Source organism: Protopterus annectens, chromosome 14.part0 (genome assembly GCF_019279795.1).
Source record: "Protopterus annectens isolate FY-2018-M chromosome 14.part0, PAN1.0, whole genome shotgun sequence".
Taxonomy (NCBI): domain Eukaryota; kingdom Metazoa; phylum Chordata; order Ceratodontiformes; family Protopteridae; genus Protopterus; species Protopterus annectens.
The window spans coordinates 236,657,971-236,684,564 of NC_056748.1; the positions used below are offsets into that span (position 1 = coordinate 236,657,971).

Sequence of the window (26,594 nt, forward strand, 5' to 3'; positions counted from 1 at the left end):
GGTAATGCCCCCACCCCGTCTGGGAGGCGTCCGTAGTCAAAGTGGCCACTGGAGGAGGAGGAAAGAAAGGTCGCCCCTGATCCAGGTTGGACGAGATAAGCCACCAACGGAGGTCCTGTTTGCACGTCTCCGTAATTATAATTTGGTGACTGAGAGGAAGTTCCTGATACGACCACTGGACCGATAGGAGCCACTGGAGAATCCTCATGTGTAATCTTGCTGAGGGCACCAGGAGAACGGTAACCGACATGGAACCCAACAGTTGTAGGACCATCCTTCCTGGGGCTCGGTGTTTGAGGAGCAATGCTCGGACTTGAGATTGTAATGTTTCTATTCTCTCTGTAGGAAGATAGACCCGCATTTGCCTTGAGTCTATGTCTACCCCGATAAACCGTATAAGCTGAGATGGCAGCAACACAGACTTTGCCCAATTGAAGGTGATTCCTAGGGAGGTTCCTAGAGATATAGTGGCTGCTAGGTTCTGTAACAGTAGATGCCTGGAGGTGGCAGTTAGGAGCCAGTCGTCTAGATACGGAAACACCTGGAATCCTAGACTCCTCAGGTGAGCAGTCACCACCGCCAAACATTTGGTGAATACCCTGGGGGCTGTGGTGAGACCAAAGGGCAGTGCGCAGAACTGGAAATGACCGTCTCCCAGGCTGAAGCGCAGATGTCTCCTGGACGCCTGATTTACCAGAATGTGATAATAGGCGTTCTTGAGATCTATGGAGCACATCCAAACACCTTTCTCCAGAAGCGGGAGAATGGATTGTAAGGTGACCATCCGGAACTTGGACTTCTTGACTGATAGATTCAGGTTGCTGAGATGCAAAATGGGCCTCAAGTCCCCGGTTTTTTTTGGCACTAAAAAGAATTTTGTGTAAGTCCCTAATCCGGTCTGGTCTACGGGGACCGGTTGGATGACTCCTTTTTGAAGCAGCTTTGAAATTTCGATGGCTGCAATATCCCGTTGACTGGGTGGGGGGGTCCGGGATTTTTCTGGATGGAGGGGGGGGGTGTGAAAAGGGGATGACGTAACCTCCGGCGATGATTCGGAGCACCCATCGGTCCTGAGCGATACTCTCCCAGGCCTTTAGGTGCCTCGAAAAATGACCCCCGACTGGCTCCGGAGCTGCACAGTCAGGCAATCCTTCAGGGATGCTGAGAGGTTGAAGAGCCACGAAAGGACTCGCGGTCTCCAGTGTTGCGGGGGCCTCTGCCGCCTCTGGGACGGCGTCTTCCAGAAAAATTTCCCCCTCCTCTGCCTCTAGAGGGAGGATCATCCTGCTGTGAGGGGTAATTTTTCTGAGATTTACGGAACCACATATTCCCTCCTCTTTTAGCCTTGGGATAAGGCCGAAAGGGAGAGGAAAACCGTGCTCCTACGGCAGTCAAAGTTTTACCCTCTTGCTCACAGCGGGTCAAGGTGTCCTTTACCTTGGGTCCGAACAAAGAGGACCCATCAAAGGGAGCGTCGGCAAAGGAAGATTTGAAGGCCTCCGCAAAATGACACAGGCGTAGCCAGGCTTGTCTCCGTAGAGCAACACCCGTACCCGCCGCACTACTCGCCCCCTCGGCTGCATATGAAATGAGCCTCATGGACGAGTTCGATATCGACGACAAGGTAGCCAACAGAGCTAACAGTCTGGGCTAACTGCTCAGGCAGGTTACCAGAGAGGGTATCTGAGAGTTCCTTGATCAGATCCCTCTGAAGTCTAGTGAAGTGCGTGAGGTAGTTCAGAGACCTTAATGTAAAGGCCACTGAAGAGAGGGTGCGCTTCCCGTACTGGTCCATGCTCCTAGACTCCTTATTAGGGGGATGGACGGACGTCGAAGCCTCTGCCACATCTTGCTGGGTAGCAGATGCCACCACCATAGCATCTACAGCCACACCCTTGGTGAGAAATTCCTTTTCCGGGGGCGCTGACAAAAATTTGTTAGGGCGAACAGGCACCGGTTCCACAGAATCTGGATGTTCCCACGCCCTTCGGGAGATCAAATCCAGGAGCTCATCGAAGGGCGGAGACACCCAGGAGGCGGAGGGCTGAGCCCCGAAGGCCTTGAGGAACACCAACTCGTCAGAGGAAGGGGGTTTGGTCTGCCAGCCGCCTCGTTGCTTGAGGACTTCCAGGATGTCAGCAAAGGAGACATCATCCGAGGACGACTTGGGGGACCCTTCCGCATCATCAAGATCGGTGTCGGAGGTGATAGACTCATCAGGGGAGTCAACGTGCTTCCTCTTGCACTGTTTTTTTCTTGGGGGTTCCTCCGAAGACTCTTCAGAGGGACCTCCAGGAAGAGGGGGACCCCCAATGGGGGTGACCTCAGGCCCCAGAGCTCCGCTGTCTTGAGACAGGGGGACTACAATGGACCCAGTCTCCATGCCTAGGGAAAGTGCCGGGGAGACGGTGGAGGTAGCCAAAGAAGATCTGGCCAAAGCACTCCTCATGGCTCTAAAGGCCGGACCCACAGACTCCTGGGAAGGTCCGACCCCAAAAGCCACAACAGCAGACGGCACTCCCGCAGCCGACGCACCGAGAGAGAGGCTCGGAACCAAAAACATCGGTCCCGAAGCGCCACCCTCGGGGCCGACCGAAGAGGTCCGTGTACCGAACTCCGACCCAAAGGCCGGAGTAGGAGTAAGGGTCGGAGCCGACCTGGGCACCTCCATCGGCTCCACCAGCACAGACTCCAACGGTGCCGAGGCTGTTGGAGGAGGAACCAAGGCTAAAGGGTGGACCATCGGCTCCGAAGCCGACTGGGCTGGAGCCGAAACTAACTTTTTGAAGACTGGAGACTGAAACAGCCTTTGGAGCACCCTGTCGATGTCCGAATCTGACATCTTGGAGGATCGAGAGGAGATTGAACGGGTCCGACTAGACTTCTCCACCGGTTCTGAATTGACTATCAAAATCGGTGCCGAAGGAGACTCCATTGTAGTTTCCCTCGGTGCCGAAGAGGACTTCGGCGCCAAAGGGGAAGAGTCTGAGCAGACAACCCTCATCGGCTCCGAAATCAGCGGAGCCGATGAAGGTGATCCGCCTCTCGAAGCTCCAGCCATCGGCTCCGAAGCCAGAGGAGTCGAGGCTGGAGGCATCGAGGCAGACCGTTCCACCCTTGGCTCCAAAGTCCGTGGAGCCGATGGAGAAGCCTGCCTAGATTTCTTAGTGGTCGGTTCCGACGGGCTGGTCGGAGCCGTCGATTTCTTTTTCTTAGAGGAAGAAGAGGAGGAAGATCAGGCCTCTTCAAAAGAAGGCTTAATAAGTCCTTTTAAGATCAATTTATTTTTCCTCTCTTGGAGGACTCGAGAGGAAAAAGCGTGACACACTACAAGACTCCTGAAGGTGTTTGGGTCCTAAACAGTACACGCAAAGGGAGTGATCGTCTGTTATAGACATTTTGTAATTGCATCTAGTGCATTTTTTAAATCCAGAGGGTCTGTGTTCTTTTGACATAATTGCAAACAGTGAGAAAAAACACAATAATCAGAACAAACACTTTAACAGTAAGAAAATTAGTTAACCAAAGGGTATTGGTCACACAACAGGAGGGCCAAGAACCCTCTAACTAAAAAACGGGAACTTGATCACCTTACAAACACTACACAAAAAAGACTACTCACGCACGAGGGGAAGGCCCCTCTAACTTAAACGGAAGCCTTTCCCTGAACAAACAATATTTTACCACAAAAAAGTTCAAAAAACTCACTCAGACAACGATAGCTGTTAAAACAGCTTTTTGGTTAAGTTTAAGAAATTCCTGACAGGAAAAACCTAATAAAGAAAGCACTTAGCTCAGCCAAGCTCGAGACCACGTCCTTGCTTTGTAAGCGGCAAACGAGATCTGGGGAATTAGTGGTGGTGCATCCTGGGATATAGAATAGCTCAGCCAATTAGAGACTTCGCTCTATTGCATAGCGTGCTGAGTCGGAGCCGAGGATCGGCTCCGAACCCATCAGTACAGAATGTAGGCGAGATAGGATCACATAACATCTGGGCTACTGTTGGCTGAAAGAGAAGAAGGGGGGGGCATGTCCCGAGGCAGGAGAAGACTAGGAAGGTTAGGAGTGTGAAAGTGAGGGCAGGAACTTTAAATGTTGGATGTATGACTGGTAAAGGGAGAGAGCTAGCTGATATGAGGGAGAGAAGGAAGGTTGATATATTGTGTGCGCAAGAGACTAGATAGAAGGGGAGTAAGGCCAGGTGTATTTGGAGACTGGGTTCAAATTGTTCTACCATGGTGTAACTGAGAGGAGAAATTGGCTATGGTTTTATCCTGAAGGAACAGTATATGTCAAGAGTGTTTTGGATGTGAAAAGAGTGTCAGAGAGTGATGTTTTGAAGCTGGAAATTGATGGTGTGATGAATAGGTTCATAGATTCATACTAGGCTATCTGCCCAAGGGCATTTATAAGCCTAGCCCATAGTTATGTGGCTTTCGCCACCCCTTTAGTTTGAAGAAAACTATGCCCATTATTTTGCTGTGCCTCTGTCAAGCAGTGACACTGAAGTAATCCCTGGGGTATATCTGCGATCTCCCATCCATTGGTCAAGATTCCTCTTGAACAAGGCCAGCGAGGTGCTCTGCCTCACATGTACCGGGATTTTGTTCCACAGCATAGGGAGTCTCTGGGTGATGAATCTGTCCCTCCAGCACGTTCTATTAATAACCGTGTCAAGGTTTAAGTCTCCGCCCTTGTGGTTCTGAGGGATCTAGATTTTTGAGGTGAAGCATATTCATCAAATCTGGGTTTGACATGGCCTTATATGTCAGGCACAGGTCACCTCTGAGCAAGCGGTATGCGACTGAATAGAGCTGGAGTTCTTTCAGTCTGGCAGCATAAGACATATTTTTGAGACCCTTTATCCTTTTGGTGAGGAACTTTTGGGGCCTTTCCAGCTGCTGCAGGTGTCGGGTCAGATGCATTCCGAATGGGGCATTGTACTCAATCATAGGTCTAATGAGTGATGAGTACAGGGGGACGATAACCTCCCTAGATCTAGATGTGAATCCCTTCATGATCAGGTGGGCAATGTAGAAGGTTTTCCTAACTACTTTGGCAACATGAGTGTCAAACGAAAGGTTACTGTCAACCTGGGTCCCCAGATCCCTGATGACTTCTTCTGTGCTCAGTGGATTGCCACCTATATGGTAGCTAGGGGTAACCTTGTTTTTCCCGAAGGGTATGACTATGCATTTCTTGGCGTTTAACTTTAGGCCATGGCTCTGGCACCAGTTATCCGTTTCTGTGAGGCCCTTCTGAAGGATATCTGTGTTAGAAGTGTTTTCGACTATGGCGCCCAGTTTGCAGTCATCTGCAAACTTTGTCAGCCATAACCCTCCTGTGTTTGCTTGTACTTCAGAAAAGTAGATGCTGAACAAGAGTGGTCCCAGGACTGAGCCCTGTGGGACACCACTTGTGACAGACTTTGAGTCTGACATGGCGCCAGCAACTCTGACCCTGTGGGTTCTGTCACTTAGCCAGTTTGCAACCCATCTTGTGATGTATGGGTTTACATTTAAGCTGATGAGTTTTTCGATGATACCTGAGTGGGGTATTGTGTCGAAGGCCTTTGCCAGGTCGAGGTAGGCTGTATGGACTTGCCTTGCCCTCATCAATGGCCTTGGTGACTGTTTCGAAAAAGCCAACCAAGTTTAAGAGGCATGATCTTGCCTTTGACAAAGCCAAACTGGGATGGATCCAAAGTCTGCAAGTTCCCTAAGTCTTTATTTATGAGTTCCATTATGATCCTCTCCATGGCTTTGCAGATAAGGCTTGTCAAGCTAATGGGACGGTAATTTCCAGGGTCGGTGGAGGCAGCGCCCTTATGAAGTGGGACCACAGTCGCCGTGCGCCACTCCTTGGGTACGTATCCTGAGGTGAGGCTAAGATTAAACAGCTGTCCTAACTGTGGGTTTAATTCCTCATTGAGTTCGTGGAGCACACAGCCGGGGACACCATCAGGTCCCATGGATGCTGTGTTTTTTGCCTTGGAGAGAGCAGTTCTCACCTGGGCGTTGGAGATGTTTGGGGGGCTACAATCCTCTGGTATAGATATCTCTCCTTTTGGGGGAGTTTGCACTGAACCTGTCAGCCAGTATATTGGCAATGTGTGTAGGTTCAGTAATCTTCACATCATTTTGAACTAATTCTGAGTATATCTGGGAGTTTCCTCCTAGGTTTCTAATATAGCTAAAGAAGGCCTTATGATTGTCTTTTGAGTCCTTGGCGATTTTTCTCTCAAAATTTGCCTTGGATGATTTTATGAGAGCTCTTAGTTTTTTACTTATAATGATCAAAGGTGTCTTACCTTTCAAGGATTTTGCTCTATCTTGTAGTAGCTCTATTGCATAGCGTGCTGAGTCGGAGCCGAGGATCGGCTCCGAACCCATCAGTACAGAATGTAGGCGAGATAGGATCACCACGTTTGTTGGTGCATAAGCTCTGCAAGTTGGGTGTGCAATGGATGACAAAAAATTTTGGAACGAGTTGGATGAAGTGGTGGAGAGTGTACCCAAGGGTGAGAGTGGTGATTGGAGCAGAGTTCAATGCGTACACTGGTGAAGAGAACAGGGAGGATGAGGAGGAGATGGGTAGGTATGGTGTTAAGGAGAGGAATCCAGAAGGTCAGATGGTAGTGGATTTTGCGAAAAGGATGGACATGGCTGTGGTGAATATGTATTTTACGAAGAGGGAGGAGCATAAGGTGACATACAAAAGTGGAGGAAGATGCACACAGTTGGATTATATCCTAGTCAGGAGGGCCAGTCTGAAGGAGATTAGAAACTGCAATGTGGTCACAGAGGAAAGTATAGTTAGGCAGCATAGGATGGTGGTCTGTAGGATGATGCTGGCAATCAAGAAGAGGAGGAGCGTGAGGGCAGTGCCAAGGATCCAATGATGGAAGATAAAAAAGGATGACTAAGGTGGAGTACAGGAAAGAGTTAAGGCAGGCACTAGGTGGCAGTGAAGTGTTACCAGATAGCTGGGCAGCTATAGCAGAGGTGATAAGGGAAACAGCTAGAAAAGTGCTTGGTGTAACATCTGGACAGAGGAAGGAGGACAAGGGGGCCTGGTGGTGGAATAAGGAAGTACAGAAGAGTACACTGAGGAAGTGGATGGCAAAGAAGTGGGATTTTCAGAGATGTGAAGAAAGAGTTGTACACAGAGGTAAGGCATATGGTGAATAGAGAGGTGGAGAAGGCTAAGGATAAGGCGTATGGCATGTTGTATGAAAGGTTAAACACTAAGGAGAGAGAAAAGGGCCTGTATCGATTGGCTAGACAGAGGGACCGAACTGGGAAAGATGTGCAGCAGGTGAAGGTGATAAAGGATAAAGAGGGAAACATACTTGTAAGCGAGGAGAGTGTGTTGAGCAGATGGAAAGGGTACTTTGAGGGGTTGATGAATGAAAAGAATGAGAGAGAGACAGAAGGTTGGATGATGTGGGGATAGTGAATTAGGAACTGCAACGGGTTAGCAAGGAGGAAGTAAGGATAGCTATGAATAATGGAAAGGCTGATGGTCCAAATGACATACCCATGGAAGCATGGAGGTGTTTAGGAGAGATGGCATTGGAGTTTTTAACTAGATTGTTTAACAAAATCTTGGAAAGTGAGAGGATGCCTGAGGAGTGGAGAAGAAGTGCATCAGTACAGATTTTTAAGAATATGGGTGATGTGCAGAGCTGTAGTAACTAAAGAGGGATAAAACTGATCAGACACAGCATGAAGTTATGGGAAAGAGTAGTGGAAGCTAGGTTAAGACCCTAGGGAGGTGTGATGATTAGTGAGCAGCAGTATGGTGACATGACAGGCAAGAGCACTACAGATGCGATGTTTGTTCTGATGGTGTTGATGGAGAAGTACAGAGAAGGTCAGAAGAAGTTAAATGCGTCTTTCCGGACTTAAAGAAAACATATGACAGGGTGCCTAGAGAGGAGTTGTGATACTGTATGAGGAAGTCAGGAGTAGCAAAGAAGTATGCAAGAGTGGTACAGGATATGTATGAGAGCAGTGTGACAGTGGTGAGGTTTGCAGTAGGAGCAATGCAACAAAATACACAGAGAAAGAAAATGGTTTATATATAAAAAGACAAGAATACCAGCAATGGTATCAACAAAGAATAGTTGTATAAAATTTTACCATAACCATAGATGTCCTTCACTTCCATGTTGCAGTACTCTTGTTGTGGCAGTATTCTTGTGGGATTTCCTGCCCTCAGGCAACTTGTACGTCGGCTCCTATACAACAGCTTCAGCTTGGCTGTTGCAGCTGCATGGAATATCACATGTAGGGCCATAAACCAATGGTATTAAATGTGACATCTGCACACACAAGCCTCAGCAGGTAGAGTTTAAGGCCCAGTAGGGGGAGGTGCCAGTGATGTCAGGTGCGGGACCCTTATGTGGTATTGATAGGTCCAAGGTGAAAGGTGTATGAGATCAGGACCCAAGGACATGCTGGGATGAGAAGGAGAATGATGAGGGGGTTACTGGTGTGTGGGAAGGAATACTGCAACATGGAAGAGAAGGACATCTATGGTTATGGTCTGATTTTGCACAACTATTCTATGTTGCAGTGTTCCTGTTGTGGGAGAGTACCACAGCTTAGTTGGATGAAAGGGTAGCGGATGCAGAAGTCGACTCTACAAAGCCCTGTAAGACTTCCCTGGCAAATCCTGCATGTGCTCTGGAGACCTGGTCTAATTTGTAGTGTTTGGTGAAAGTGTGGATAGTGGACCATGTGGCTGCTTCCATAATGGAAGACGTGGCCATTGCCTTAGTGGAATGGGCTTTTACTCCCACTGGAGGATTGTTTTTCCATGGTGGGAGTAGCAAAGATAGATGGCTTTCCTGATCCAACATGCGATGGCTTGTTTGGAGACTGCCTTGCCCAACGCCCTGGGATGGAAGGATTTGTTTTGTATAGGTAAAATCTTAGTTGTCTGTGTACATCCATGGAGTGAAGTATCCTCTCTCACCTTCACTGGAGGGAGACGGAAAGAAGGTGGTAAGGTGGATATAGAATGGTTTAATGACAAATCGTTGACCACTTCGGGTATGAAGGAGGGATTAGTTTTCAGGGTTACCCTATCTTTGTGGAACATAGTATTGAGGGGGGGGGGGCAAGCCATTAAGGAGTGTAGTTCTGAAACCCTTCTGGCTGAGGTTATAGCCACTAGAAGAACTGTTTTCCATGTACACATCTGAAGGGTAGCTGTCCCAGCAGGTTCGAATGGGTGTTAGGTAAGCTTTTCCAAGATGAAGTTAAGGTCCCAGGGTGGAGGAATTAGGCTTTCTTGGAGGTTTAATGTGTAACACCTCTTTTAAGAAGAGTTTTACATCGAGCCTGGCTAGCAAGGGAAAGTCTAGTGGCAGGCAGGCTGATATTGCTGAAAAGTGTACTTTCATTGAAGAATAGCAAGAACTGGGGGGGGGGGGGGTCAGCAATGCAAGGGTTCCTTCCCTTGTCTACAGAAAATTTAGTAAATCTTTCCCATTTAGCCAAGTATGATTTTCTTGTAGTAGGTTTCCTGGCCTCCCTCAGGACTGAAAGCACGTCCTCTGCATAGCATTGTCTGAATGGGATCAAAAGTTTATCACCCACAGTGTCAGGGACAACATCTGCAAGTGTGGGTGGATGAGAGTTCCCTTTTCTTGTGTCAGAAGGTCCACCTTGTAGGGTAACTTGTAGGGACTGCCCTTGTCTAGATTGTGAAGTAGGGGGAACCAGTGCGGCCTTGGCCAGTAGGGAGTCACTAACAAGATTTTTGGTTGGTCTCTCCTGATTTTCAAGAGGATGTTCTGTATCAGTGGGAAGGGGGGAGGCATAAAGAAACTTCCCCTTCCAGGAGATGTTGAAAGCATCTACCCTCCAGGCTACAGGAGAGTAGGTCTTTGAGCAGAAGGTCTGCAGCTGCCTGTCCTGGGCGGAGGCGAACAGGTCTATTTGAGGAGTGTCCCACCAGTGGACAAAGGCTAAGAAGACAGTCTCTGTCCAGCATCCATTCATTTTTAGAATGATCTGCTTAGAATATCTGCTTGTTTGTTGTCCTGCGAGGGAGTGTAGGCTGCCTGCAGGGACAAGTTGTGGCGAGAAGCTAGATCCCATATTAGCAGGGTTAGTCTGCACAGCTGATATGCTTTTGTCCCTCCCCATTTGTTGAGGTACCACATAACTGTGGTGTTGTCTGTTACAATTTGTAGAACCCCTGGTAGAAGCAGGGGAGTAAAGGATTTAGAGCTAAGAAGACTGCTGTAATTTCCCTCACACTAATGTGTTTGGCTTTCAAGGAAGGGTGCCAGGTTGCTTGCACCCTCTGTAAGATGCTATGGTGGCTCCCCACCCTGAATCTGAGGCATCTGTATGCATTACCTGGGTTGGGGGGGTGAGCTGGAGGGGAAGCCACAGGTTTAGCTGGACTTGTTGGATCCACCAGCTGATCTCTTTCTTTAGACAGGGAAGGAGGGGGATTTCTTGCTCCAGGTGATTCTGGTGCTTGGACCAAATGCTTTTTAGGTACCACTGTAGCTTGTGCATATGCATTCTGGCTAGTGGGAGCTTAGGTATGGTGGCTGTCATTAAGCCCAGGGTTCGTAAGAATTGCCTTGCAGTCATTACTTGTGCCTGTAGGGAGTGCCTTGAAGTGGGAGGTCAGAGAGTTGACCTTGTCTTGGGGAAGAAAAGCCTTAATTTTGTCTCTACGGATTCTGAAACCCAGGAAAATCTTGCCTTGTTCTAGGTGCGGGGAAGACTTTGGAAAGTTGAGGGTGAACCCTAGATTTTGTAGAAGGGACATGGTGAAGTACAGATGAGTTGAAAGGGTATCTTTGCACTCTGCAAGGATTAGGATGTTGTCTAAGCAGGGGTAAATCTGAATTCCCTGTGTTCTGCAAAAGGCAATGGCCGTGGCCAGGCATTTTGTGAACACTCGGGAGGCAGTGGACAAACCAAAGAGCAAAGCAGTTAATTGGAAATGAGAAGAGGGCCCAGACAAATGCAGAAATCTTCTGTGGGAAGGTCTGATGGGTTGGTTTACTGGCTAACAAAGTTCGCAGATGACTGCAAACTAGGAGCCATAATAATCAAAACTCCTAACGATGTGGACATCCTAACAAAAGGGCCGCACTGAGACAGATGCCTGGTGTCAAAGCCATGGCCTCAAGCTCAATGCCAAAAAGTGCATGGTCATCCCTTTTGGTAAAAACTCCGTACCCATGAACTACCACATAGGCAATAGTCTACTTAACACCGAAAGTGTGATGAGACCTTGGGACACAAGTGGACAAGTAGTCTCTACTTTGATAATCACATCGCCACAGTAGTCAGGAAATCCTTCTACGTGGCACACCTCATCACAAAAGGTTTCGCATTCAGGAAAAAAAGAGGTCATTGTTCCTCTCTACTCATCACTCATTAGACCCATTATAGAGTACAATGCCCCTTTTGGTATGTACCTCACAAGACATCTACAACTGGAAAGGCCACAGAAATACCTCACAAAGAGGATTACTAGCCTCAAACAGTTGCCCCATGCAGACCATCTCAAAAAACTCCAGCTCTACTCTGTCGCATATCGCCTACTCAGAGGCCATCTTTTCCTAACATACAAAGCTATGTCAAACCCAGAGCTGTTGGACATGTTCCACTTAAAGAAATCCCAATCCCTCAGATCTACACTCTCTAGGGACCTAAACCTTGTCACCACAATAAACAGAACATGCTGGAGGGATAGATTCCTGTCCCAGAGACTTTCCATACTCTAGCACAAACTACCTATCTATATCAAACAAAGCTCCTCATTAGCACTCTTCAAGAAAAATCTTGATGATTGAATGGGAAATAGGAAATTCACCCCCGGGATCACTTCTGTGGCTCTGCTTGACAGGGGAACAGGAAAATAATTTTCTTAGGTGGCAAAAGCCAAGGTACCATTTGGCTAGGCTTATATAGGCCCTAGGGCCAATAGCCTAGTACCTACGAACCTATGTTTAAGTATGCCTCTTTTAGGTCCATGGTGGCCTTGAAGGCCTTGGTTGGGATGAGTGGTAGTAGAGTTGGTAATAACAGCATTTTGACGGTGGGCACTCTTAGGTAAAGATTTAAGAAGGAGACGTCTAAGATGGGTCTCCATGGGCTGTCGTTTTTGGGGACCAGGAAGAGACAGGAGTATAAATCTTTTCCTTCCTGCCCTGAGGGAACTGGTGCCATGGTCAGCTTCAGAAGGTCTGTCAAAATCTGTGGAAGGAGATGCTGTTGGTTTTTGGAAGGAAATGGGATGCCTCTTATGGGTGGTTTTACTTTCCAGGAGAGAAAGTATCCTTTTGGTATTATGGTCAGTACCCATTTGTCCGAGGTGATGGCTTTCCAGAAGGAGAGGCAGTGGGAGAGGCGGACAGAGTGGTGGCGGCCAAGGCAGTCATGCATTGTTGGAGCCTCCTTTGTCTTGAAAAGGCTGTCTGGGATAAGGATGTGGGGCAGCAAGTCTGGAAGTGGTGGGTCTTTTCTTGCCGCTCTTCTAGATCTGGAAGAGGAAGTACCAGCCTGGGCTGGGTTTCGTATCACAAAGGTGGCTTTTGCTAGATAGTTTCTATAGTACTTGGGAATAGAGGAACCAACAAATGTTTTATGTCCTGTAATTCTTTACTTCTTTCTTGCAGATCCTTAAAAAGATCTTCAGATTGTTTGCCAAAAAGGAAATCGTGGTCCAGGGGGGCATCTATGATCTTAGACTTAAAGTCTTCTGAGATGTGTTGAAGTCTAAGCCAAGATCATCTCCCAAGAACTGAAGCAGATGCTGCAGAGCGAGCAGAGGCTTCTACAGCATCATAGCTCCATCTAATTGAGTGTCTAGCTACTTGTGTAGCCAAAGAAAGTTTGGAAGAGATGTCAGCTTTAGTGGGGCAGTCAGGAATAGTGGCCAGCAAGAAAGAGGCTTGGGAGACAAGTCCAGAGCATATTTAGTTATGTGCATCTGATACTTGATGGGTCTGAAAGCCAAAGTGGAGGAGGTGTAGACCTTCTTACCTATCCTATCCACAGATTTGCTGGATATATCTGTGGGTAGGAGTAAGGCGGAAGGAAGGAGTCTTGATTGCTTATCAGGATAGGTGGCAATCACAGCTTTGTCTGCCAAGGGTGGTTTGACTAAGAATTTTTGTTCATCAGGCACTTTTTAAAATCGATCTGGTCACTTGTGGGCAGGTGGCTGTGAATCAGAAGTCTTAGATGCAGAGTTAAAGGCATCTAGGTATGCAGGTAAGACAGGGGGAATGGGAGAAGTGGAGGGTGATTCTACTTGAAGAAGCTCAAAATACCTCTTTTGGGCATCAGACATTTGTGAGATATCCCATCTGAAGTAATCTTTCATTCTGGTGATAGTCTCACCAAATGTGATATCCTCAGGGGGTGAACCTCCCTCTATAGATTCTTCATCAGGAGAATAGTACTCCTGTGGTGAAGCAATTTGAGAGGTTTAAGATATGGAGTCCTCAGAGGATAAGAATCAAGCATCATGGGACAGGAGCGGCTGAAGCAGGCCTAGGACTGAGCAAAAGCAGAGCAGTGGATGATGAGGCTGAAGGCTTAAGGGCCATAAAGGCCTGCATCAGGGAAGAAGTGAAGGACTGTCAGTCAAGTAGGCCTTCTTTAGTGGAAGGGGTATGCTTAGTTTTCGGTTTCTTTTTTGCTGGGGTAGACTGAGTAGGCCTAGAGTTGGATCTGATAGGAACCGTGTCTGAAGGCGGAATCAAGGTCGGAAGCTCTACAACTTCTAGTTTCTCCTCAACAGTAGTCGGGGTCTGGGTTGGCTCTAGGGAAGTGCCGACCGTCGGCTGAGCAACGGCTTCTACAAAGGTAGTTGTTGAAGTCAACGAATCTGCCGGGCATCTCTCAACTCCTAAATCGGCAGCTGGTGGGGCGTCCGGTAATGGAGTGGCAGAAGAAGAGGGCCTGGGAAACTTGTCCTTCTTACACAGAAGTTCTAACATGGCCTACGAGGCAGGATCTATCCTAAGGGCTAACCGCTTAAGGCGCTGGTTTTCTAAATAAAGGTTAAGAGTGGCCAGACAGCTGCGAAGGGTCTTCGGCACAAACAACTGGCAAATGGAGCAGGCGGTATTGGTCATGCTCCCGGCCTAAGCAAAAAACACACCAATCATGGGAGTCTTTATGGGGTATCTGGTGCCCTCATTGGCATTTACCCTTTTTTGCTGACATTGGCTGTAAATTGCTACAACAAACCAAGCTTAAGCAATAACAACAAGATAAGAAGAAAAAACCCAATGGGTTACTTAGCTGTTTTGAGACATTTGATGTGAAGGAGCGAACACAGAATGCTTCGATCGTCTATGGCTGAAAAGGTCTGGGGATTGTACATGCAGACGTCACATTTAAGGCCCTAGTTTATGGCCCTACATGTGACGTCCCACGCAGCTGCAACGGCCAAGCTGAAGCTTTTGTATAGGAGCCGACGTACAAGTCGCCTGAGGGCAGGAAATCTTACAACAAGAATACTGCAACATAGGAATAGAAGGACATCTTTTAAATATTACTATTTTGAAGGAAACAAGTGCAAAAAGCACGAAGGAGGCCTAGAGTAAAGTTTTTTTTTTTGTTATCAGCAGAGAATTGAGATGAATTGAGACTATATTAACTTGAAATATAACAGAGAAACACCAAATATTTTACAAAAAAATATTATACGCACTTACCTGAATAAAAGCCTGAGCCAATGAATCACATTCATAGTCCACGAGCAGTGAATGAGATCAGAGGTAATGTTGGGGACAGGAGGGGATTATGGTTAAAGGTAGGAGCCTTAGCTATGGACCCGAAGTCTGGAAAAAACTGCTGAAGTCAAATCAGAGGGCAGATCCAAAACCCACCAGTTGAGGAATGGCCAGAAAAGAAAACCAATCTCATTTTAAAGGTACAGCACAAGAGTAAATCAAATGCCTGCCCACATTCTTTGACTCGGCTTGTATGTCAGTATCATTGAAATAGTAACCTTTACCATCAACAAAATTAATAATGGGCATGAACTGATGAGACACTAAACAGTTGAAACATCAGTGAGTCAATATCTGGGCAATCAGCAACTTTCTCACCAGTATGGTGTCCCAATAAACGAATCTCTTCTCTGCAGTGTCCTCGTGTTCTTGGCTGACACTCCAAAATCAGCTATAAAAAGAATACGAGAAATGTTTACAACATGTCTGCCAAAATGTGCATAACAATCTGTGTTTAAGTAATTTCATTACCATCAAACATTCTGTTTCTCAACTAAAATACATTTTCCATTAGTATAATCAAAGCTTACAGAAATAGAGCAGATGAAGACTTGTAAATCAGGAGAGAAGGTCCTGCAGGAGATTAGAGGCAAATCCTGCTCTGGCCCTAGAGACTACCCTTGAATAATCATGTCTAGAAAGGGTGTGAACAGAATTCACCTTCATAAACGGCACTGAGAGAAAACAAGAAACGAAGGCAAGTTGTCACAAAGCACCAACCATGAAACACATTAATAGAAGCTTAACTGTAACAGCTTCAAGCAAATGTCTCAAGCAGTAAAATGATTACTAAGTTGTCACAAAGTGTATGGAAGCACCAACACACACTGTGCTTAAACTGCATAAAAACAGTTCCGGAATCTTTAAATCCGTACACTTCAGTTAAAATATCTCAAAAACAGTAATTTTCCTAACAAAACAGCTTAAGTATTCAGTAAGAAGTCTCGTCCTAAACCTAGCAGTTTCTGACCATAAACTACTGATACTTATGATATTAGTATAACTGCAGGTATTCTTCAGAAAAATTTTGAAAAAAAAAAACCACTATTTTAGGTATGGAAGGGCTCCCCCTATGGGGACCTTTAGGGTAAAAAAGTAGCCTGCAGCCAAATGCTAGCAATATGAAGCCTCAGAGCTGCTTTCCCTTGAGGCAGCAAAGACGTACTTAAGTTGTACACACTCACTGCTGAGTTCCCTCCAAGGAGCTAACCAAGCAGCAGTCTAGCTCCTTCACACACAACTTGTACTCTTGACTGCTAAAAACAAAGTGTGAGAGGGAGCTAGAGCTTTTAGATGACTGGCTTGTCTTATAGGTTCATAGGTTGGTACTAGGCTATCGGCCCTAGGGCCTATACAAGCCTAGCCGTAACAATTCCCTGGCTATTTCTTACCACACTATTTACTTCCCTGGACCCCTGTTTAGCAGGGCGACTGATATGATCCCCAGGGTGAATTTTCTTTCTCCCATCCAACTGTCAAGGTGCCTTTTGAAGAGGGCCAAAGAGGCGCTCTGCTTGACATGTACGGGCAGTCTATTCCAGAGTCTGGAGAGTCTCTGGGTCAGGAACCTATCCCTCCAGCATGTTTGGTTTATTGTGATGACCAGGTTTAGATCCCTGGAGCATGTGGCTCTGAGGGATTGGGATTTCTTTAAGTGTAGCATGTCCAATAAGCTCTGGGTTTGACATGGCCTTGTATGTTAAGCAGAAATTGCCTCTGAGTAGACAATATGCGACAGAGTATAGCTGGAGATTTTTTTTTATGGCGGTCGGCTTAGTGCATCTGCTTTAGGCCTGTGATTCTTTTAGTGAGGTATTTCTGGGACCTTTCCAGTTGTTGCAGATGTCTTGAGAGGTACATACCAAACAGGGCACTGTATTCTATAATGGGTGTAATGAGGGTTGAGTACATTGGGACAATGACCTCCTTTTTTCTGGATGAAAAGCCCTTAGTGATTAGGTGTGCCACACAGAAGGTTTCCTGTCTGTTGTGGCAATGTGGTTATTGAAGGTGAGACCACTGTCTGTGTCCCTAAGTCTCTTATCACACTTTCGATGTTTAGTGTACTGCCACCTATGTGGTAATTCACGGGTACATGTTTTTTCTCAAAGGGGATAACTATACATTTCTTGGCATTGAGCTCGAGCCCATGGCTCTGGCACCAAGCATCTGTTTCTGTAAGGCCCTTTTGTAGAGTATCCACATCATTTGGGGATTCAATAATGGCTCCCAGTTTGCAGTCATCTGCGAACTTTGTTATCCAGAGTCCCTTGGTGTTGGCCTGTACTTCAGAGAAGTAGATGCCATACAGCGGTCCCAGGACTGAACCCTGAGATACTACACTTGTCACTTCTCTGGAGCTAGATTTAGAGTCTACTTTTACAGTGTGGGTTCCGTCAATAAGCCAGTTGGCAACCCACAGAGTGAGGTAGGGATTAATGCCCAGCTTAGTAAGTCTATCTATATGATTCCAGGGTGGGGGATGGTGTCAAAGGACTTGGCAAGGTCCAGATAGGCTGTGTGGACCGCCTTACCCTCGTCCACGGCTCTGGAGACCGATTAGAAGAAGTCAGTCAGGTTCAGGAGACCAGATCGGCCCTTCACGAACCCAAACTGGGTGGGGTTCAGTGTTTGAAGGTTGCCAATGTCTTTGTTTATAAGTTCCACGATAATACGTTACATGGCCTTGCAGATCAGGCTCGTCAGACTGATGGGGCGGTATTTCCTGGGATCCAAGGTGGATCCCCCCCTTGTGGAGTGGGATAACTGTAGCTGTGCGCCACTCAGTGGGCACGAAGCCTGAGGTGAGGCTATGATTAAACATGACACTTAGGTGAGTTGCCAGTTCATTTTGTAGTTCATGTAATACACAGCCAGGAATGTCATCTGGTCCCATGGATGCTGTATTCTTAGCTTTGAAGAGTGCGTTTTTTTACCTGTGTGGCCGTTATTATCGGAATTTGGCAATCTTCCAGTATTGAGATGCGCCGTTTAGGGGGTTGAGAGGGGGGTGAAGTTGGCAATGAATTGATCTGCCAAGATATTAGCAATATCCTTGGGATCAGTATATTTAATGCCATTCTGTTGTAGCTCAGAGCAGATCTGAGCATTGCCATTTAGATTCTTGACATAGTTATAGAAGGCCTTGTGGTTTTCTTTGGCAATTTTATTTTCATAACTAGCTTTGGAGGATTTTATGAGGGATCTCAGCTTCTTACTGAAGCTGGTAAGGGAGTTTTTTGCATCCTGGGTTTTCCTCTTTTCTGCAACAGTTTCTTCCTTTTGTTGTAAAGTTTGTTTATGGCAGAGGACCAGCAGATTGGTTTCCTTTTTTTGGAGGAGAGCATCTTAGTTCTATTTGGAATGGCACGATTCATGCATGAGTGGATGTGCTTGGACAGTGCCTTAGTGTAACCTGGGCAGGATATAACCCAAATTGTCAAAGGTGGAGTGAGAATTCTGAACATCTCTGTACACCTTACCCTTTCAGGTTTATATTAAGTATTTGCCCAAGGTTTTAGGATTTTACAGAGCTACTAAGAAGGTGAATACTCTTCTTGTAGTTACAGCAGCTCTTTTGTGGATGTTGCAGTGCTCAAAGAAAAGAAACATGGTGTCTTCAGCATCCCCCAAAAGGATTCATCAGAATTTTTTTCTACTACTTTTTTCTGTTAACACTGAACATTTAAGAAGGCAGGAACCCCTGAGAGAGAAGAGTCTAACTGGAAATCTGTTTTACTGACAGATGAACTCCACAAAATCAATACTACCCTTGTGGATTACATTGCCAAATCAGATAATAAAATCTGAGAAAATAAGTTACCAGTTTCCAATCATTTGGATCAACTGTGCCAGCATGAGCCAAAGAAGGGTTATTGGAAGAGACGTTAGCAGATGCTGAAGACAGGAACCATCAGGGGAATCTGAGGGCTACCAGATTTCCTGGAAGAGTCGAAGGAGCAGATAGCATTGTCCTTGGTCAGAGCTAAACTAAATGAATGGCAGAGGATCCCTATGGATGGCATAATTTTATAGCAAGTCCATTTGGTTTACACGCCAGTATCTTCTGCTCACTACCCAATACCTTGCTGTACTCATTTTTTTTAATGATGCTATAAAGGAAAAAAAATCTTAAGGAAATTATAGGTCCCTGGGAAGCAACTATCCATTGACAAACAATGAATTTTGTAGAACAGGACTGTTCACTGTGAGCACAGTGGATAGTGTTGTTGCCTCACAGCAAGAGGTTCCCCGGCTGGATTCTCGGCTGGGGTGCCTTCTGTGCAGAGTTTGCATGTCCCCCCCTGTATTTGCATGGGTTTCCTCCGGGTGCTCCAGTTTCCTCCCACATTCCAAAGACATGCACTAGGTGGAATGAACACTCTAAACTGGCCACAGGTGTGAGTTGCATGAATGTGTTTTATGAAATAACAACTATGGCAGGGTAGCTACCCAAAGGTGTACACTTTTGCTGTAGATGACAGTCACTGTTGATGTGACACCCCCCAACCCCATGTGCAAAATGGGAAAAAAGGGTTGCGGATAGATGAATAGAGGACTGTTCACTGGCAATTCGGTTGAGAAGGGCAGAGTTTTGACTTGCCATGAGGCTGTGTAAAAGCAACATGCATCTCAGCCATTGAGTTATTGTGCAACTCAGGCTGTCTCATCCTGCGGGCCTAGCTTTATTCATCTCTCCAAACGATGCAAAGGAAAACCTGCAGTCTTCTACTTTAGATATGCAGGATGCAGAGGGGGACCACTGGTAGAACTGCTTCATTACATATAGGTGGTAGGGCCTTCTGCTCACAGTCCAAATTACCTGTTCTCAGTATTTTCAAAGAATCTCCTTAACAAACAAAAGGCTGCTCATAAAGCAGCAGTCACTGCTCAGGAGAAACTTGCAGCATGACTGGGTGTGGTGATGATGATTGGGGCTCCACTGTAATAATGGTTCTTACTCGTTTTATCAATGGTTTTTATTAAACTGAATGACTGTCGTCTTAATGTGGCTTATGTGGTTGGCAGAATACTGCATAAAAGCTGACCACAGTATAGCCCATTTGTTACTACTCTACTGTTGTGCTAACAGCGTTGTACTTTCTTTGGTGTTACTGGGGGAATTCTGACATCCAATTATGCTGGTGTTTACACACCTGACAGCTTAGAAGTTGATCTTGACTTCACTTCATATGACAGAAGCTATGCACTGCTAATTTCTTCCTGCATTCTGTTATTGACTTTAGTTTTGTACAGAGTATATAGTTTTCTTATGGAATGTTGAAGTTTTACTTTTATTGTTACAGCAATTGCTCAGTTACTTACTGGGATTGAATTCCTAGCTCAGTAATTAGGAATTCCACTGTTTGATGTAGCATTCACGTTAATGTAACTTCACTGCTTACAGTGGAGGACCTACAGTTTAACTGCTGTTGTGGGTTGCCCCCTGGACCCATAGATTCACTGCATATATTTTGCTGTGGAAAGTTAATGGGCTCACTGAGCTGGCAAGAGGTGCAGAATTTGTTTATATTCAGTAATTTAAACACCACTTTTTACTTATGCAGGACTCACATTTTACAGCCTCCAAGCATACAGAATTTATTTGTGGTGTTATGCTACTTTTTCTCTTCCTCTACTGAGTTTAGTAGGATGAAAAGGGGTGGCAACCCTAAAGCAAAAGTACATCTCATTTCAACCTGTTGATGTTGATGCAGATGATCAAGGAAATTTCGTCTTCATAAAAGGGCTTTGCCATGGGCTACTGTTTACAATTAATAATACTTAAACCACCACCAAAGCCAACCTACAGGAAAGATTAGTTGTGTTAAATCTTACCATAACCACAGATGTTCTTCTCTTCCATGTTGCAGCATTCTACCATGTGGGGGGATCCTCCGCTTCAGGCGACCTGAACGTCTGGCTCATACAAAAGTTTAGCCTAGCTGCTTGTAAAGTGCGTGGAATGTCACACGCTGGGACCATAAACCGTAGTCCATAAATGTGACATCAGCACGCAGAGACCTCAGAACTGAATGCCCAGTCGGACAAGAGTCTAAGGGCAGCTGAAAAGATGCCATCCAGATAGGAAAAAGGTGCTATGGGGGGTAGGAGGGAGGGAAAGGAATACTGCAACATGGAAGAGAAGGACATCTCTGGTTATGGTAAGATTTCACACAACTAATCTATGTCCTTCTATTCTCAAGTCGCAGTATTCTCACATGTGGGAGACTGCCAAAGCTCAGTCAGATATATGGGTGGAGGAAGAAGATGCAGTCTCCAAGAATCCATGGAGGATGGCTTTTGCAAATTCTGTTCTAGCTCTGGAAATTTTATCCAATTTGCAGCATTTAGTGAAAGTGTGGATATAGGACCATGTAAGTTGCCTCTAGGATGGTGGCTGTATCAAGGCTTTTAGTAGGCCCCTGAGGAGGCCACAGCTCTGGAGGAGTGGGCTCTCTCAGTGTGGGGTAACTCTTTACAGTGGAAAGAGTAGCAGAAGGTTATAGTTTTGGAGATCCAAAAGGATATGGTCTGTCTGGATACAGCTTTCCCCAAAGACCTGGGGTGAAAGGACACAAAGAGCTGGTTGGACTTTCTGATGTCTCCAGTCTTATCCAGATAAAACTTCAATTGCCTGTGGACATTTACGGAATGGAGCACTATCTCACTGTCGTTCAGAGGCAAAAGAAAGAAGGTGGGTAAAATAATAAACTGGTTAAGTGACAGTTCATTTATCACTTTGGGCATGAAAGAGGAGTTTAGTGTGAAGAGAGGTCCCTATCCTTATGAAAAATGAGGTAAGGTGGAATAGTCATGAGTGCTTGTAGCTTTGAGACTTCTGTTTTGTTTGTAGCCTTTACGTCAGCCAGTTGTCCAGGTATACATCTTTAATGCGGTGGAAGTTGCTGGTTCAAAGAGGGTAGTAGTAAGTTTCTCCAGAACAAAATTAAAGTCCCAAGGAAGAGGAATGGGTTTCCTCAGTGGTCTGATGTGCAGGACCCCCTTGAGAAAGAGCTTCACCTCTAATCTGGACAGTAGGGGTGGACTGAGAGGTATACAGACTGAGACAGCTGACAAATAGACTTTCACTGAAAAATATGAAAGTTAAGACTTTAGGAGCTCACAGACACAGGCCAAAACTAGAGGTATATCTGCCTGAAAGGGGTTTAAGTTGCCTTTGAAGATGCAAGGTAGACAACCTTTTCCATTTAGCTAAATATGACCTAGTAGTACATTTCCTGGCCTCCTGCAGAACAGACAGCATGTCCTCTGAGTAAAGGTGTCTGAAAGTGATCAGAAGTTTATCACCCACAGGGTAAGACTGAGGGCTTACAGGTGTGGCTGGATGAGAGATCCCTTCTGTTGTGTGATGAGGTCCACCTTCTCAAGCAACTAGTGGTGATTGCCCTTGGCTAATAAGAGAAGGGGGAACCAGTGCTGCCTTGGCCAATAGGGGGTCACCAGCAAGATTTTTGCCTTGTCCTGCTGAATTTTCAGCAGGACAGTCTGTATTAGTTGGGGAGGGAGCATTTATTTGCTTTTGGAGGAACAAGACTCTCTTGAGCACAGCTCAGATAACATCAATATCAAAAAGAAAGTATACAAGAAATGGTCCCAAAAGTTGTTTGTTACGAAACACCATGGATTTCTGGAGAATTACAGTTCTCATACACATCTGTTACTTGAATTATAATTTTTGTATTGCTGCTCTGACATATTTTTATTGGCCATTCTACAATGTAAATTTATTTAATGATAATCTTCATGCTTTTTTTTCAACTCTGGCCAGAAATAAAATGGTGCTGTGATGAGGCCAAAGGACAGGGCACTGAACTTTCTGGACTCCTTTGTTATCTCTATGTGCATACAGGAATCATGGAGATCCAAAAAGCACAGCCTACTATTAAGATCCAGTAATGACCTGAAGTTCTGGGTCTTTTTAGGAACTTTAAAGAATCCGAAATAAACTCCAGATCCTATCTGGCTTCATCTGGTGAGACCACTTAGATTATTCTTTTTCCCTAACAGAGCATAGAAAACTAAATTTTGCTACATGTTCCTATTGGGGAAAAGACAAACCTGGAAGTGGATAGGTGGAAGACTTCAGAATTTCTAGAAAGGGAAGAGAGTATGGTCTAGATACAATTGCCTCTATCCATTTGTCCTGCACGACTGTCAGCTACATGTAACAATATGGAGGTACAAGACCCTGAAATGCCACCAAAGGTAGTTAGTTGGGCAAGTCCTTAAGGATAATATTGGCTTCCCTATTATGTCGATGAAAGTTTAGCTTGTTGAAATGCCAAACATCGACAGCTAAACTCCGAAACGGCAAAACCGCGAACGGCCACCTAAGCTAATTTTTTCCCATGGAATTCACTTGGCCAACGGACACCACAAAAACATTTAAACCCTAATTAAGGGGGGGGGGCATAGCTAAATATACCAACTCCGAGATTGCTCTACATCGGGGGAAAAGGGCAAATTCTCAGTAATGGCCAAGTGAATTTTTTTCCAGGAGAAAAAAATTTGCTTAGGTGGCAGTTTGCGGTTTTGCCATTTCAGAGATTAGCTGCCGATGCTTGGCATTTCAACAAGCTAAACTTTCATCAATATAATAGGGAATCTAATATTCATGACCTCCCAAGGTAGTGCTATGATTTCAGCAGATCACCTCTGCGTTTAGGTCAGCATCTGCAGAAGAAACCCTCTGCCTTCGGAGTTCCTGTCAAAGCCTGGTTCCTACTGTGGGTGTTAGAACTTCTTAAACCAGGTGCTTTTAGCTTTCTTTTGGGTTCCTAGCATACAAAATTCAGGGAATAATGAATATGATAAACATCCATAACGTTTTCCATTTTGTTTGCTCTTATGGAACTTGTCGTTTACCTGAGGTTCAAAAAGGAGGACCCATGATATGGGGCAATGAAGTAGGACACCTTGAAGTGAACCATAAATCCAAAGTCCAAGACTGCTTTCCACAGTGACTCCTGCCACAGTTGTCTTCAATGCTCCATTCACTGTGGTATGATTCACTCTCGTGGAAAATGGCATTGTTCATGGCTACCATATGTAATTCAATTTGTCAGCTAATATCAGAAGTAGTTTAAGGCTCTGATGGAGAACATTCTTGGCAGATAGACCTGTTTTCTCAGTCAATACATTACCCTAGATTCCTGGAGATGCAAGGTAGCAGCATCAAAATCTATCACCATGCAACCTATACTTTTTACCACTGACTTAACAAAAAAAAAGCAGCTAAAGAATACTTCTACCAGTAGAAATTTCTCAACAAATGACCCCACCACCCAAAAAAAAAAAAAAAAATCAGGTACAAATGTGTTACTTTTACTTCTTTTCTTTGACAACTGCATTGACAGTTAAGATAACTCTAGAAACTGATAGCCCTAGGATGTCAGATTATACTGTACCTACACTCATAAAACTGATCATACTACTTACTGCAAGAATACTTACCAAGCTTAATATCACCATCCAGTGTTAAAAGGATATTGCCAGCCTTAAGATCTCTGTGAATGATTTTGTTTTCATGGAGGTAGCTTAACGCTTCAAGAGTCTGCTTACAGACAACCTGAATCTGTGGTTCTGTAAGAGGTCGCTCCAACTCTTTTTTAAAGAAAGAAAGAAAAAAAAAAAAAGAGAATTACATTTTAATTTGAACTAGACATGGCACCCTGCTCATACAAACCAATTCAGTTTCAAGTACTTGCTGTACAATGTACATACCTAGCTTCCTAAATAAGCTTTTCAAAATATATATTTTATCTCTTAATTACAAAGTCCCCCACTAAACTCTTATTGATGTTGCATTTTATTCTGATTCAAAAGTGCTTTTATTGCTAAACATTAAATGACACTTCAGACAAGCACAAATGGGAAAAATTACTTTCAGGAGCCACACTGTCATATTCTTTTACCTTTGACACGACATGCTCAGCATAAAATTAGAAATCGTACTCAAAGAATTGTCTAGTGTTAAAAACATAACTTGAAGCAGAGCACACCTTTAAGAATAAAATCTATTTTCTTTGTTACATGTTGGAGTGAAAAATTAAGTTTTACAATTCCTATGGTACACAAATGCCAATGTAAATTCTATTGCATTCTTTTAGAAGGGATGCTCACTAAATGCTGACAGCACTGTTTCAGGGGTTCCAGAAAACACAAAATTGTTTATGCAAATGGTAAGAAGCCTGAGTGCATTTGAGTGAGGAAATGGTAAACAATTGCATAGCAGTTTGTGTTTTTTGCCAAGCTAATTGCTTCAAATAGTTTACTGATTAATACATTTACTAGTTATAGAGTCTAACCTTGAATGACTTCAGAACGTCCAACCAAGGCATAGTTAACACATCAGAATCTACTTCCGCGTGCTGTAGGAATTTTAAAATGCAATTTTTTTTTTTTTTTTTTTACCCAAGATGAAAATAATTTTTATTACTAAAAGGTGATTACAAGCTCAAAGATGTGCTTTGCTTCACGGTAACATATGAGAGATTATATATATATATATATATATATATATATATATATATATATATATATATATATATATACACATGTGTGTGTGTGTGTGTGTGTGTATGCATGTGTGTATGTATGTGTATATGTATATATCTCCTAGGCAGAATTCTTTGGACATAAGACTTGTGTGCAGATTAGGTTTCCAACTAGAGAATAACTTACACTCCAGTCACTAGCAATCTGGGTTTAAAGAAAGTACAGTTTTGTACACTTACCATAAATGTAGATGTTTGAGTGAATTCACCGTTGCAGTCATCACATTTGGGTTATCCCTGCAACGGTAGCCCTTGGCGGGCCCGAATACCAGAGACTTAGTATTTCCTGCGTCAGTTGCTGTCGCTTGACAACTGACGTCAGGTCGTCAGTAGTATAAAGTAAGGCAGCCAACGCCATTACATCAGTTTTTCTTGCCCTAACCTGTCAGGAGCTCCCAAGTAGGAGGCTATGTTCTGGTGGAAGAAACCCCACCAGTGGAAAATAAATACCAATATGTCCCTTGAAAGGAAAGGAGAACAAAAAGTTAGAATGGTAATAAGAGGAGAAAGAGAAGAAAAGGGGGTGGAGGGAGGGAAACCAGGACTGCAACAGTGAACACACTCCAACATCTACATTTATGTTAAATGCACACAACTGTACTATGTTCTTCGTGTTTCACTGTTGCAGTCATCACATTTGGGTTGATTCTCAAAGCTGAGGAAAAGGGTGGAGGCAATCAAACTAGGGGCAGGCTAGAAGACTGCAGAGGCAAACCCTGTCCTGGATTTGGAGAAGAGAGGCAGACGGTAATGCTTGGTAAAAGTGCGAAAAGAAATCCAGGAGGCAGCCTCCAAGATGTCCATGGTGGGGACTCCTCTGTGGAAAGCTGCAGAGGTGGAGGCTGCTCTGGTGGAGTGTGTTCTGACCCCCTTGGCAGGAGGCTTTCCATGCTGTTTGCAGCAGAAATGGATTTAGTGTGCTATCCATTTGGAAATGGCTTTGCCTTCTGTCCCTGTAGCAAAGCTAACCAGCAATTGTTCAGACTTTCTGAAGGACATAGTCCTGTCTAGATAGAATATAAGCTGTCTGTGCACACCTAGAGAGTGAAGAATCCTTTCCTCCTTGTTTTGGGGATTAGGAATAAAGGTGGTCAAATGAATGGTTTGGTTGAGAGCCACACTGGATACCACCTTGAGCATGAAGGATGTGTTGGTTCTGAGGGATACCCTGTCTGCATGGAAGATGATGAAGGGTTCCTCAGCCATGAGTGCTTGCAGCTCA

General features: G+C 45.0%; 1 protein-coding gene across 2 annotated transcripts in view; it reads right to left on the reverse strand.

The window, feature by feature from the left end:
- Window positions 1-26,594, reverse strand: part of SLK (STE20 like kinase) — a 2,579,008-nt gene that overhangs the window by 2,054,250 nt on the left and 498,164 nt on the right. For both annotated transcript variants that reach the window (XM_044055960.1, XM_044055959.1), the window contains exons 4-5: window positions 24,270-24,419; window positions 15,111-15,183 (exon numbers count right to left, since the gene is read on the reverse strand). In XM_044055960.1, the coding sequence (XP_043911895.1) occupies window positions 15,111-15,183; window positions 24,270-24,419 (223 nt within the window). The remainder of the gene's footprint in view (window positions 1-15,110; window positions 15,184-24,269; window positions 24,420-26,594) is intronic.